The sequence below is a fragment of the Epinephelus moara genome, chromosome 22, assembly GCF_006386435.1.
Source record: "Epinephelus moara isolate mb chromosome 22, YSFRI_EMoa_1.0, whole genome shotgun sequence".
NCBI classification, from domain to species: Eukaryota; Metazoa; Chordata; class Actinopteri; order Perciformes; family Serranidae; genus Epinephelus; species Epinephelus moara.
In genome coordinates, this window is record NC_065527.1 from 26,818,107 (window position 1) to 26,833,123 (window position 15,017).

General features: G+C 40.8%; 1 protein-coding gene across 8 annotated transcripts; it reads left to right on the plus strand.

Annotated features, from left to right (window-relative positions):
* The first annotated feature begins 581 nt into the window (after positions 1-581).
* On the plus strand, positions 582-14,693 carry znf384a (zinc finger protein 384 a). 8 transcript variants are annotated; one of them, XM_050035626.1, is made up of 13 exons: positions 586-721; positions 1,895-1,948; positions 2,777-2,844; positions 3,720-4,026; positions 4,328-4,450; positions 5,844-6,007; positions 6,137-6,213; positions 6,340-6,564; positions 9,237-9,404; positions 10,218-10,296; positions 10,912-11,070; positions 11,263-11,658; positions 12,602-14,684. In XM_050035626.1, exons 2-13 carry the CDS (start codon positions 1,900-1,902, stop codon positions 12,644-12,646), a joined length of 1,860 nt encoding a protein of 619 aa, XP_049891583.1. In that variant the 5' UTR covers positions 586-721; positions 1,895-1,899; the 3' UTR covers positions 12,647-14,684. The 8 variants fall into 8 exon arrangements, with proteins under 8 accessions (XP_049891586.1, XP_049891588.1, XP_049891583.1 ...); XM_050035630.1 differs by having other exon boundaries at positions 642-721; positions 1,895-1,986; XM_050035627.1 differs by lacking the exon at positions 586-721 and adding an exon at positions 742-1,072.
* The last annotated feature ends 324 nt before the right edge of the window (positions 14,694-15,017 follow it).

Here is a 15,017-nt window from a genome sequence, read left to right on the forward strand (position 1 = left end):
TTTTAAATGTGATTTATGTCTATTGAAATTAATTTGAGAAGCGTATTATGCTGACTTATTTGGCAAAAGCTAGGACCAACTGTGCATGGAAATTGATAATCATATTGATGCACTCAGCTCCACACACTGACTGGATAATTAATACACCGGAAGGCACTGGATGGACATTGGCGGCTGTGTCAAGTTAGCTAGAAATAGCCAAACTAGTACAGGAAGTACGATACACCTGTCTTCAAATACAAAGTACATAAACCGCATAAGAGAAAACAGGCATTAATATGTGTATAGAACAAAACTGAAAACACTCGATGAAACTATTACATTACATTTAGAGAACAGCGCTTACTGCTAAATAGACAATATGTTATTTTAATAATATATTCTTAGGTAAAACAGAACTGGCAGCTGTTATATTTTATTACAAGTCCCGCTATTCTTGTTTAAACATGTTCAAATTTGACATTGTTATTTTTGACTATTATTAAAAAGCAACATCTTTATTAATACGTATTTTATTTTTGAAAGCGGTGACCGGAAACGCGTATGTTTACCTCTGTGTGACTTGACTCTGCTGAGGAGAGCTGGAGGGAAAAAAAGGAAAAAAAACCCGAAGAAAAAAAAGGCATATCTGAGGGGTTTGAGGGGCGGATTTGGACAAAGTTTCCCAACTGTCCCGACCCGAGGAGGCTCCGGGGGGGTTGACGGGGAATCGATTTCACCGGTAATTAACACTGGAGTTATTAGTCGGTTGTTAATTAACTGTTATTTTCAGTGTGTCTGAGAGCACCGTCGTCCCAACCGCCGGAAGTCTGCATGAAGCTGCGTCTCCTACAGAGGCGACGGCGTCGACGTTTTTTTTCTGTCTTCGTTTTTTTTTTTTTTTTTTTTTATTCGAGACTTTTTTTCTCTTTTTTTTATTTTCTCTCAGCGAGATGAGCAGGGAGTGAGGAATGGAGGCGTAGGGAGCAAGCCTGTTTGTGTTTACCAAGCGGCAAGCTAGTTAAGCATATGAATATACAGGCCTCCTTGTAGCTAGAGCAAGCCAGCGAACAAAAGGAGAAAATTAATGGAGGCAAGTTAGCTAGCTCCCCTTGTCTTGTTGCGTTAACCAGCTAACGTTAGCCATGTTTGTTTATAACCCAGATATCTCATTAAGCACCTGGCAGCTGGTCAGGTGCAGCGTGACACATCTATGCTACGTGCTTTGCAAGAGGCTCCCTGATTTAAACGATTTATGACAAATGCGTATTTAGAAGATGTCATCAGTCACTGCTAACGTCAGCCCGCAGCTAGCAGTGCCACAGTTTTGGAGCCAGCTAGTGCCCCTCGTTTAACATGGCTCTCAGAGCACTGAAACATTGACTTTGTATTGCACTAATAACGGCCCCTGAATTGCCAGATAGCTGCAGCCTGTGGGAAATTAATTAATTTGCAATAAAAGCTCGCCCCATTATTTATTTATAGCTTGTGCAACTGCAGAGGGGAGAGCAGGCTCATGAAAACGTAAAACATGCCTTGAGTTATGCATTGCGAATGTTATGCATGAAATATATCATTGCCATAGTTGTTTCAGAATTGATTTTTATCAGTGTAACACGTTGTTATGTTGACGCAAATGTTTCATGGGCCTATCCTCCCCTGACGGATTAAACAGCTATTAGTTACATTAAATGCCAGTTCAGCTTTTCTAACGAAATTACGTGCTTGCTTTTCTTGGTATGTGAGCAATATCGCTATGCATGGCATTCACAGTCTTCACATGCTTACAGAAAAACAAACCTCGAAACTTCTTTTACTATTGGTGTGTAACAGTAGCAAAGTATGTGGAAATAAAGTGCAAATGCATGCCAAAATAGAACAATGAAACTATGAAACTTCCTTCTTTGTGCTACAGAAAACATGTTGCCTATGTGTCAGTGGGAGATGATCGGGAAACAGAAGATCAGAGGTTTGATAATGAAAAGATAGACAGTTGTCTTGTAAACAGTGAGTGTTGGCCTTAATAAACCATGTGCACTATTAGAGAGGATGTTATTTTCAACACTTATTGTACCAGCATATACTTTGGAAGAACACACCTTTGTGTTACTTTTCCAGGCAATAAATAGTTACAACATTTGGACACAGCATTTGGTTGCACCCTAAAACTAGACTCATAAACACTGATAAAGCAGCCACTCTAAGATTGTGTAATTTGTTCGCAGCAATGCAAACTGTGTAAGAGATTAGTGAGGAAGTGCATGGGCTGTTACCATTATCAAAGGCCTCAAAGACTGATTGTCAATAGTGTTTTCTCAACTCTTGCCTCTTCTATCCTCCTGCAGATTTTTTTTTAATATCCATCCCCCCCGGGATTGAGCATCTTCGCCTGATTCCTTTCACATCCTCCTCTCTGTAACTGTGATCAAATATTATTTTTTAAAAACAACAAAGTGCATAAAACTAAAAGCATTTCCCTTTAACCAGTCAGCTGTGGGATCCCTCTAATTAGTGGTTGTTCGTCTATTAAAGTGGCTGATAGTACACATGTTAACCAGCCACAAAGCAAATTTAGCAGCAAAGGCTGCTAGAGTGCTAGTACTCCACACTGATTCTGAAACTTGTTCAGTGTGTCAGCCAATGGAGGAGAGGATCATGGAAAGGAAACAAACCAAGATGAATGAAACGCAGCCTTGCATGGTCTTGTTTCAAATGTAAATTTAAATAAAAGCATAGTAAGAAGGAGGAAGAGGAGGAGGACAGGTTTTTTTCTAAGTGTGTTGCTTTTTAATTACAGAAATAATGGACGATTCCCATTTCAACTCATCATACTTTTGGTCTCCCGTCCCCACTGTACAAGGACAGGTAGAGACAACCTTATTGTTGGAATTGTCTTTAAATACACATGGTATAGTGGTATGTGCTGTTAGATAGCCGGAAATGATTGTCACATTGAGTGTTAATGGAAATAGTGAAAACATTACAAACAGACAATGATTTGACCCTGAACTTGTAGTTAATAACACCACCGAACAATGCTCGCTTAGTCGGTGAAGTTGGCTTAATCTCACATAAAAGTTATTTGAATATGAGTTCTTGACATGGGGAGGGTTCACTTGATCATATGGTCACTCCTGTCCCTCTCCTCTCTCATCTCTTCAAACCTTCTTTGTTCCTTTTTTCATTTACTTTTTTGCATCTCACCATGCCTTCGTTCTTTTCTCTTCTCTCCCATTGCCACCTTCTCCGCTTTCTTCTTCCTACATGGATCTAACTCATTATTAACTCTCAACCTTCACTCTACCCCTCCTGCTCGCTAATTTAAACCTCTTTTACTACCAATGTCTTCCCTCATTTTCCCCCTCATTTGTCTCCTTCCCCTTTCTCATCTTACTTTCTTTGTCCCTTCATCACACATTTTCTGTGTAACCCTTATTGCCTCACCTATTGTCCTTGCTGCCTGTATCACCTCTGTATGCTCCTTTTTTTCTCCATGTAAACTTAATCCATCCTTGACTGCTCTTCTTGTTAATCATCATACCATTCCTTCTTTTCCTCACCGCTCTTCACTTACCACGTGTCACATTCATGGTCTCCATCCTTGTGCTTTCATCCTTCATCTTCCGTCCCTGTTCTTGCTTCCTCTGATCCTTCATCTCCTAATGTTTTACCCCTTACCCATCCCGCACTCCATTCCTTCCTCTTACCACCAACCCGCCCCTCTACTCATCCCTATCTAGATCGAGAACGCCATGTTCCTGAACAAGGCAAAGGAGCAGCTGGGTCCAGAGAAGGCCAACACGCCCTCCTTCCCTCACTCCTCTGCGTCTTCCACCTCCTCTCCCCACTACCCCACGGCTGTGCTCGCCATCCCCAGCTCAGTGGATGCGGGTTCCGGGGTGCGGTTGGTCCCAAAACAGGAAGGAGGCGGGGGAACAGGAGGAGGAGGTGGTGGCATGAGTGCGCTCGGGGGACACCTGCATCAGTCGCACACCACTCAGAACATCACCGTTGTGCCTGTTCCCTCTACAGGTATCATGACTGCAGGTGAGTGGGCTGCTGTGTGTTACCTCCTGTGTGAAACATGACATCCCCCACTCTGTTTGACATTTCTGTATCACCTTATATTTGTTTGTTGGTATGACTTAAAGATGCAAGTCAGAAACACTGTAAATATTCAACTTCAACTCCTTACATATATAAACTGTTTTCTTTGTATTCTATATTATTGTTAGCAGATTGCGTGCAGCAGATGTAAGATATAGGTTATTAAAGTATATCGAACTGAATCAATGTAAAATATTTGTTTTGGCCAACAGCCAGATGACAGATTCTCTTTTCCTCTTAGCGGGGTTAGTGATCACCACCCCTCAAGGCACACTGGTCCCCACTGCCTCCACGCAGTCATTTGTAGCTGGACATCCTACTGCCACCACCATGATAGTGTCTGCAGTACACCCTTCAAATGCAGGTAAAAGACAAGCGCAGTGCACCATCACTTCAGTCATTTCAACATGTTAAATCAAACTGCAGTTTGTTGAAGAAAGGTAGAAGTCAAACATTCAAACTAATCATTTTCTAACATGTATTTGTTTGATGCAGTGTCTTATGAGGGATGGAAGTTACATAAATTAATTGATAAAAATAGTGGTGAGTAAAAAAACATTTGAATTGAAAAATGTAGCAGTAAAAATTGGTGTGAAATGAAAAATAAAAGTGATAAATTATCAAGTGAGTTGATAAATGTGTACCATTTCATCATTCATTAACATCCACTTTAGGGTCATCCCAAATGCTTCAAAGCTTTGATCATTTTCATGGTAATTGACTTCAGAATCAGTATTTGAATGCTCCGTTAAGATCTATATTATTTTTAGCCGTGCTCAGAAAAGGACATTTAAACTTAGTGTTAGTTTTGTGACTCCAACTTGCTCTCATCTAACGTTGGTCACTAGCAGTCCAGCACTGCTGAAACTGCGACAGTTTGACTGCACGCCAAAAAGTCGAGTGCCAGTTATGCCAAAAAAAAAAGGAATATCTCAAATTTACCAAGTCACAAAAGTAACAGCTTAGCTGTCTTGCAGTATTATTTTTTCTAGCTATTATGGCTAATGTCCCTGCTACGTGCATGCTGACAAAGTGGCTAATTGCCCTATTATTTTAGGAGCAAAAAGGTCTGTCTCACTCAACATGGAGGAAAGCCAAACACTGATCATCCGCACACACTGTGGTGACACAGAGCTGCTTATAAAATTGACAAAGTTTCCACTTTCACAACCAAAAACTTGATCATTTAGTAAGTGGGCATTTTTTTAATTAACATTTTGTGCACCCCTCATAGTGTCTTGCATTACAATCCACACAGTGAAACTCAAAGCTATAAACATTAGTGGTCCTTGAACAGTTCTAGTGGAGCAGGTGGGACTAAGCACTTCACTCAAAGGCTGATAGAAGAACTGATAGAAAAGGATTTGATACTAGTTTGATGTAATAAGAACCCTTTTTTTCTCAGTATTTTGCTTTCTTTAAACATTTCGTCTTCTTAGATGAGATCAAAGTGAAATAACGGCTGACACACAAATCTCATTTCATTTGATCAAAAGATTCCTACTCTCAACCTGCCATTTTCCTATTCCTGGCTTTTTTGCGTTGTGGTATCTATACGCATGCGTGCCAACACACTTTTGTGTAATTATGTCCATACTCTGCCTCTGACCAAGGCAACCCCCCACCTACATAACAGCCTATGTATGCGATGTGTGGGACCGATTGCCTCAGATCTTTCAATGTAATAGTTGCTGTCTTCTCTCCTTTTATTCCCCCTTCTTTCCCTTCCTTTCTTTTTTCCTTTCTCTTGTTTACAGACAAGAAAGAGGACATTGCTGTCCCTCCTGCAGTTGTAATGCCGACACCATCAAAGCGAGGCAGGAAGAGCAAGCAGATGATGGGCAGAGTGGCTGGAGTGGGTGGAGTCCTCCCTCCAGGAAGTGATGCATTAATATTGGCTCACCTGGCTGCTGGTGGACAGGTCAGGGTCTCTTGTAGTCTTTGCCTATAGTCTTTTGTTTTTTGCTGTTACTGATTTTCTACATAGCATGGATTGTTAGCGCTTGTGTCTTTCATCATAAGTAATATGTATGTTGACATCGTATTACAGCACCACAGTGCTGACCCATATGACCTGTCAAATGATGAGGATGATCACACCAACAAAGATGGCCCCAAATCCTACAGGTAGTGAAAATATGTTTAAAGAGAGAAATTATTATTACCTGCCAAAACAAACATTATAGCCTACATTTAACTCTACATTAATCCCCATAAAGGTTTCATTCTCTGTCTCATTCCTGACTTGCCAAGGTGTCGGATGTGTGCAGTGACGTTCTTCAGCAAGTCAGACATGCAGATCCACGCAAAGTCCCACACAGAGGCCAAGCCCCACAAGTGCCCCCACTGTTCCAAGTCGTTTGCCAACTCCAGCTACCTGTCCCAGCACATCCGCATCCACAGCGGGGCCAAGCCCTACACCTGCACCTACTGCCAGAAAACGTTCAGGCAGCTCAGTCACCTACAGCAGCACACACGGTACCGGACTGAGTGGTTTGTGAGGTTCTGTGTGTGTGTGTGTGCCTGCTTGTGCATGTGGTTTCAGTTGTTAAAGCACATAAAGCACATGTGTGTGGGCCTGTGTGTGGTGACTGATGAAGGGAGGAAGGGGTGGTGAGTGGGGGATGTGCCGGGGTCTTTTAGGAGAGTGTTGATAGTTCAGAAAACTCTTTTCATACAGTTGAAGCATCACCTCTGAGGGTGCAACACTTGTGCCAAACTTAGATCATGGTTCTAAGCTTATTATTTATATGGAGATTGTTTTTTTATGGTAACTGATTAATTATCAGGTCAGGAATCCATCTTCATCATTAAATATAACAGTTGCTTCAATCACTTGCAAGGTGCATGCTACAGTGTTTGGTAGAGGTCGTCAATTTGCCATACCAGTTGCCGCCAAAAGATACCTTCATTTAACAGATGGTTGGAGTTAAGTTTCTCATCCTGCTGGTGACACTATAACAAGCTTGGCTTGGTACTACATGCATGTTGCCCTATCTTATGCCTCATTTCCACTGCACGGTATGGCGTGACATGACCAACTCGCTTTTGGTCCCAGTTGCTTTTCTCTATTTCGCTTCCCACTGCGAATAATCCTCCCCTTAAGTGTAGGCTGGATTCTCAGCTGATCGTCATAGCAACACCGCGTGAAACTACTGTGGCTACGGTTGGGTACCAAACTCTGTACTTTTAAGGGTACTTACTGAATTACATTGGTACTACAGAGTGCTGATTCTTGTTAAATCCATTTTTGCTAAATTTTGGGACCTAAGAGCGCATTTCGGTGAGAAAGCCGGATTTAGATGAGAAGTGGAAGTGTTGCGAAGCACCTTGAAGCCTGAAAGCCAGACACAGAGCCCCAAGGCTGGCAGCGGAGCTCCACGGAGCCACAGGGTTCAACCTCAGACAGGAGGCGGAAGCACACTGAAGCTGGGAGGCCAACTCTGCCGGTAGACAAATGGACAGGGGCAGACAGGAACAAAGACAAAACAATAGCTCTGTGTGAGAAAAGCAAAGAGAAGAGGAGCAGAATTGCGTTTCCGTCTACTATGTCTCCCTTGAAGCTTGTTCAAAAATCAAATTTTTGTTATAAAATAGAGAAAGTGAAGTACCAGAAAAACGTACCGTTGGGTACAAGAACAGAATTAACAGTCACTGGAACTGGTTCAAATGTAAATGGTATCCAACCCTAGTCATAGCATCATCTTCAATGCGACATTCGCTGAATCCTTTTATTGGCAATCAAACAGAAAAGTCAGCACTACATGAATTTTACAGCTGCCATTTTTCAAAAATCTGGGTCAAATGAAGAATTGCAGGTGCTATTGACGGTAGTTAAGCTATTTAAAAATGGCCAGTTTGTGCAGGATGTCCCGTGTTGCTCAAGTGAGGATTCTTTCCGACCAATCAGTTGTCTGCAGTGTTTTAACTCTACCTTCTAGTATCGCCTCAGCTTGCTTGGAACTTCGACTTAGATGGTACCAAAAAAAGTATTAGGTACGAGGTTATAACCACAGCTTCTGCTGGTGGAAAACCAAAAAGAGTGAGTCGAGGCATATCCTACCATGCAGTGGAAATGCAGCTTCATTTCTTGTATTTTCTCTGGATCCACCTCTGCTCTCACACAACTCCTTCAAACATCCCCTATTTTGTTTGAGGCACCTTCTGGAAACCTTTCACTGTCGTTGTCATTACTTGAAATGTTAAAACACCCCCATTAAAAAAGCAGTGAAAATAGAATTTTGGCCCAGACCACAATGAAGAGATAACAACACTGATTACATTTACAGATGACAAAGTTGATTATCAGTTAGTGAAAATGTCAGCTGGAAAATCAGCTTGTTATTTTAATAACGCAAGAGTGAAGACACTTGAATACTAACTGTGTATGATAATTTGCCTTCTTAAAACAATACATGTTCCATATTGCCTCTGCAATTCTCTACTGCACTGAGTCAGCCTACATGTTTTACACAACCTTGTGATCATGTTTCCAAAACAGATAGAAAGAAAGCTAATCCAACAAATAGAATGATTGTAACTCGTATTACATATAACTATGTGTGACAGTGTAAGTGATGAAAGCACCTGTCTCCCATTCATGCCGTCATGACTCTGATCAATGTTTTAATTTTACATTTGACCTTGTCATTCACCTTCTTCATGTTTTCATTTCCCTTATTGCCATGCACTGGGTTTTCTTTGTGGGTTTCAGGCCATTAATGTTAAACAGGAAGATGCGCTCCACTGGCCTACCCCTCGTCTTGAATTTACATTTCAATTTGGCTGCAGTAGAGCCAGACATTCATAGACACACTCACACTCCACTTAAAGCAGGGCACACCAATGGAGAGAGAGACTGCGAGAGAGAGAGAGAGAGAGCGAGAAAGAGAAAAGCGTGACTGTGCTTGCTGTATGTTTTTGTTCTGTGTTTTCACAACTCAGACGCAGCACAAAGAGCACACTGTCAAACTTAATGATCTATGATCAACAGCAGTTGATTGCAGATCCTGTTAACTTTAACGCATGATTTGGTCTTCAGTTCATCGTGAAGTTTGGTCATGCTGTAGCTTAAAAATCTCTCGCTGTTTCTCTCTCTGTTTCTCTCTCTCCACCTCCTCACCCCTCCAATCCCGGTTTCCCCGTGTTAGAAACCACACGGAGGCCAAGCCCCACAAGTGCCCCCACTGCTCCAAGTCGTTTGCCAACTCCAGCTACCTGTCCCAGCACATCCGCATCCACACCGGGGCCAAGCCCTACGCCTGCTCCTACTGCCAGAAAACATTCAGGCAGCTCAGTCACCTACAGCAGCACACACGGTACTGGTCCGGGCGGGGCTGGGTGGGTTTGAATGGCCGGTTGTGTTCTTATGTGTGCATGTATGGGAGCAGGTCTGTGGAGAGTTATGGCACTGTGATTGTTTGTATCTTCTTTTCTGTGTTTGTAACATCTTTAAAATTTGGGAGGCATGTTGCGTTGTAAGGAAGGTTTGTTACAATATTAGTTTTTTATAAATCTGATCTAGAGTTGCCAAACTAAGACATTTTCAGTTCTTACACAGAGTGGCCTTAACATTGATTGTACTTCACATCAAAAACAGTTAGAGGCTTGTGGTATTTTCCTGCCTTGGGTGGCTTAATACTGTAGATTTTTTATTGATGATGATATTCACCAGCCCAAAGCCATGTTACACAGCTTCTTGCCAAATCATTCAATGGACTAAAGGCATGGTTAAGTGTATCTAAAGCCTTTAAAGGGGTACAAATAATCACGAAACTTTTCACCATTCAAATCATTAGACATATATGTTAATAAAATCACATACCGAAAGTAAAAGTAGACGTAGAGTAAAATGAAATATGAGAAAGTAAGGGGTTGAGCCATTAAAATACCTTTTAACATGTTCACTTTTATTTGTTAATGATGGTAAGTGATAGATGTTTAAGGAGGAATGAGCACACTGCGTTAGAGTTGGCATAACACTGCTGCATGTACAATATGTTACTTTGTTTATAGAAAACATGCTAAATACCTGCAAAAATGCACATTACTCTTTTATTTGTGGAAATGTGGCGGTATAGTATGATTTATATTGTAATTCACTCATGGTGTGTCTAACTGTGATTTTTCAGGATTCACACTGGTGACCGACCGTACAAGTGTAACCATCCTGGTTGTGAAAAAGCTTTCACTCAGTTGTCCAACCTACAGGTAAATGATATTCTCTCTTTTGTTGGCCCAAACATAAATGCAACCTTTGTATTTAAATCACATGAAAGCAAAGAAAAAAACAGACCCACGAGGAATTAAATCATTTTGCCTTTTCAGTGTATTTAAGATCAAGTTAAATATTCTATTGAAGTATACAACTTTGCGAAAGAATGTGATCTATTGAAGATTGATGTTGTTTAAAAATGGTGTGAAATTCTCTAGACTAAGGTCCAGAGGGACAGAAATGTTAGTATAACTAATATATCGTGAGGCTGAGTAACAGCAGTGTACGTGATTATCTTTTCAAGACAAAAGAATATTAAGTCAAATGGCTCTTTGGGACATTTTTGTGCCACATAAATGTACAGTGTGGCGTTTATTTGTTTACTGTCGCTCTCTTGTTTCATTGCTGGTATGTTTTAATAGACATCACAGGCACCTGCGCAAATAGACAGCAGTTTTCAGGTTACTAGTATGTTTCATGTATACGGAGAATATGAATATCCTGATTTCTCTGTGCTCATGTAAACACTGTATCTAGAATATGATCATATTCGCACTCATTGATTTTGTTTATTCCAACTCTCATCTGTGTCTCTCTTCGTCTCCCCACAGTCTCACCGTCGGCAGCATAACAAAGATAAGCCGTACAAGTGCCACAACTGTAACCGTGGTTATACAGATGCTGCCAGCCTGGAAGTGCACCTGTCCACACACACCGTCAAGCATGCCAAGCTGTTCTCCTGTGGCCTCTGTAACCGATCCTATACCTCGGTAAGCTGTCAGACTTGTCAGTCGAACACATGACATAGTATTCACACAGTGCACAGACATTGGTCTTACTATGACAAAGAGGATACAGTTGGAAGAGAGTTGACAGGAACTACAGGTTTGGAAAATGTAGTTCTGTTTGTAGTAGCAGTTCTGCCATCACGACTTTAACTTCCGTCTTTCCCCTAACTGTAGGAGACGTATCTAATGAAACACATGAGGAAGCACAACCCCGACCCGCTAACTGTGGCAGCAACAGTAGCTGCTCAGCAAGCCCAGGGCCTTACGCCAGGCGGAGGCAGGGGCCGAGGCCGTGGCCGGGGGAGAGGAGCTGGTGGAGGAGGTGGGGGCAGAGCAGGCCAGCTCCAAAGCCAGAACAACCCCAACAACACCCAAAATCCTAACCCTGGACCACCAGGCAGCTACCAACCAACCCAGCAGCCCACAGAAGCTGTGGTCCCATGCCCGTTTGACCTGCACCAGTACAAGACAGTGTCGGCCAGCGAGATCCAGTACAAACCAGTCACTGTGGCGGACCTGCCAGTGGCGCACAAAGACCTCTGCCTCACCGTCTCCACATCAGCCATACAGGTGGAGCACATGAACTCATAGGCTGCGTCTTCCCACTCTGTTTGAGCAATTACTAATTGTGTCTGCAGTGTATAAAGGTCCATATGAATAAGTAATTAACTGTATTCAGTTTTATAGTCTTCTTTAGTAAGAAAAAAATGGCTCATAGGGTGACAGTTTTACCAATGAAATGTTCAAAGATACAAGTAAAATTTATTTCACCCATTGCCAGTTTTTTCTTCATTTTAAAGAGGCTAGCACTGAGTACCACAATAAATTACTTATTAGAACACAGATATTTTACAGTGTGCTTCTCGATTCCTCAGCCCACTTGTGCCAAGTATCTCTCAGTAGAAATGCTGGTCTAGAACCCTGATATAATTAGTTTATTCTTTATTCCCAGACCTGAATTTCTAAAAAGCAGATTTAGTCTAATTTCATCTTTAATCAACTATTCAAGAGTCAGTAGACCAATAACACTGATCCAAAACCAGCAGTCCTTCTCTGAGAATCTTGATAAATGGAGGCTCACTGGTGTTCCCTCTCACCATCGGAGGATGAAGATGTAAAATATCTGTAAAATAAAAAATTACATTACTCTCTGCACATTTATGATTCGCAGAGAATGGTGTAAATTTTGAACACATACAGATCACATTAATCTGAACAATCTCCATTATTAATTTCAAGCCAAAACAAGGGAGAGAAATAAGACAATGAATCAGTGATGAAAGACTGCAGTGAAGGACTAAGTAAATAATTTTAAATGGCTTTTAAATGACACTTCTGGACAGCTGAGGTCGGATCAGAACGGCCGAAACTGGAGGCTGAGAAAAGACTACAAAAGAAGAGCAAAAAGAAAATAAAGCGGTGTATTATTGGATCAGGCCAAAACCTGGGGCTGAATCTCAAAGTGATCACAAGTCATGATGTCCTTTTTTTACTCTCATGTCCCCTCACACAGCGAGGAGCTGCGGAACCATTTCTTCATCTGAGCCCAAAGTATTGAACAAAGGAGACAGACCGGATCAAGAGTGCACTAAATAAGAGGAATCTGCAGCAGATCGAGATGGAAGCACGAGAGAGAAAAGGGGGTTGGTGGGGTGGGAGGGCTCCTAAAGAAAGCACTTGATGAAGCTTGTACTTCACGTCGATGTTTGTCATTATTGTACTTTTTTTTAATATATCATATGTATGTATTTTTCTACCAACAGAGGAACGTGTGAACAAACTCAAAGAGAAAGCAAAGTGATGCATGAATGTGAAGGGAACAGAGAGAAAAGTCCTAACAGAGTGTGTTTGTCCCCTTTTTTTTGTTACTATTAAAAGAAAGACAGTTTACTATCCTCCAATGAGTAAAGGCAGCCCAACTCGTTGTAGTCAGTTGTTGGGAAAATAATGATTGTGTGATAAAAATGGCTGACAGGTACTGTTATCAATCTTTGTTTAAAGAACTTTTCATACATATTATTACTACTTTCATTATACCTGTATTGCAAATGTTATCCACATTATTATCAATCTGAGGCATTATTGTATTGCAGTATGCTGTACATAAAATAGATAGAAAAGACTTTTTCATCTGTAAAAGGGAAGTATGTCCTGTGTAAAGCATATATGGAAACTAAAGGAACTCAAATTAACAAGTACCAAATCATTGGCTGTGTCCCAGGTCACCTTTAGTGCTGATGGACTTTAACTTCCAAGCTCAGCAAAGTCTGCAAAAGAATCGCCCAAAAAGTTTGTTAAACTGCAGGAAGATTTTTTTTCTGCAATGTATGACTTATTTGGCCAAGTTAATTTTATGTTTAATTTGTAGGAATCGTTAATGGGGACTGCTTTTAGTCTTATTGGACAAGATAAGGTGAACTACCACAACCTGGAAACCAATTTCTGACATTGCTCACCCATGAGAATCCCCTCATTTACACTTCAGCAAATGATCTGAGAGTATATTATAATTATTATAACATAAAACATCAAGCGAGGCTCTGTGACCTGGGACAATACCGCCATGTTTTTGTGTGCAAGCTATCTCTACCCAATCAAAATGTGCAAGCAGCCTGTAACAACTGGCTGATTGTCTTCATGTATACTCCTTGTATTTCATTGTGTCTTTTTAATGAAAAATAACAGATTCTCAATATTCTTGTTAATGTTACTACCGATGCTCCTGATAAATAGTACAGTTATTAACTGCCCTCTTATGCTACACTCTTGCATACTGTATGCACAGTTACACCTCTTGCTCATCTGAACAGACTGTTTCTTCCCTTAAGGAGAATAAAGTTTGAAAACAGTTTATGATGAAAAAAAAAAGGTTAACTGACTGATTTATTTTATTAAAATCCAGACTGTTAGGTATGGATAAGAATGTATAATTATTGAATGACTGATTTGAACATATCTGAGGCTCAAGTTCTGTCTGACTTTTTGTTAAATTGTAAAAGCCTTTTAGAATTGACACACAAGGTGAGACAGATGTAGAGATGTTAAGTTCTTTCGACTCAGGTGAAAGCCTTGTGATTTGTTAAGTGCAACAGCCAGTGGGTCAGTGGAGTATGTTTGTCCTTCAGTTGTTCACAGCTGTTTGAAAAGCAGTCAACCATGTGTAAAAGCTTCCACAATTAAAGTGTGTGTTTGGACAAGTTAAATTCAACTTTAAAAGATAAAGAAATATATATTTTGAGTAGGCACCATTACAATGAACCACCAGGTTGTCAGGCAAGAAATGATGCATTAAATGTGTCTCGGTATAGCAGAGACGTATGGGTTTTATGGTTTGTTATTTATCAACACAGTATTGTCAGTAATCTGCTGTGACATTACACTCAAACATCTGAACATCATCAACCATCCAAGCAACTAATATGTGCAAAAAGATGCAGTAATAATGGTTTGTGTCATTGCAGGTTAAGCCCAATTTGTCACACTTTTTTTTTTTTTAATGCAAAGCAAAATAACTGAGCATCGTATTTAGTGGCCCAGGGGAAAGTAAAGAGCTGGCATAAACACACTACATGTATGCAGGTAATGTAAAACAAAACGTGTAAGCACACCATAACATCAAACACCTATTCAAAATGAAAAAAAAATAGAACCAGCCAATCATATATGGAAATTGTAAATTAGACAATCGTGGAAAAATTACGACTCATAAAACTACTTAAAAAGATCATTTATATATTTAAAAAAAATAAATCAAATTTCATAGTGACGTAGTACAATGTAGCAGCGTGTTTTGAACATGTATCAAGTCGTCGACTGGTGCGCACCATACAGCCTATGGTGACAGTGTATAACCCGCCCAAGCGGGACACCCCGTACAATATACCAAACATATATAGAGTCGGAGGCGGGGTTTACTTTGGCTCAACCAA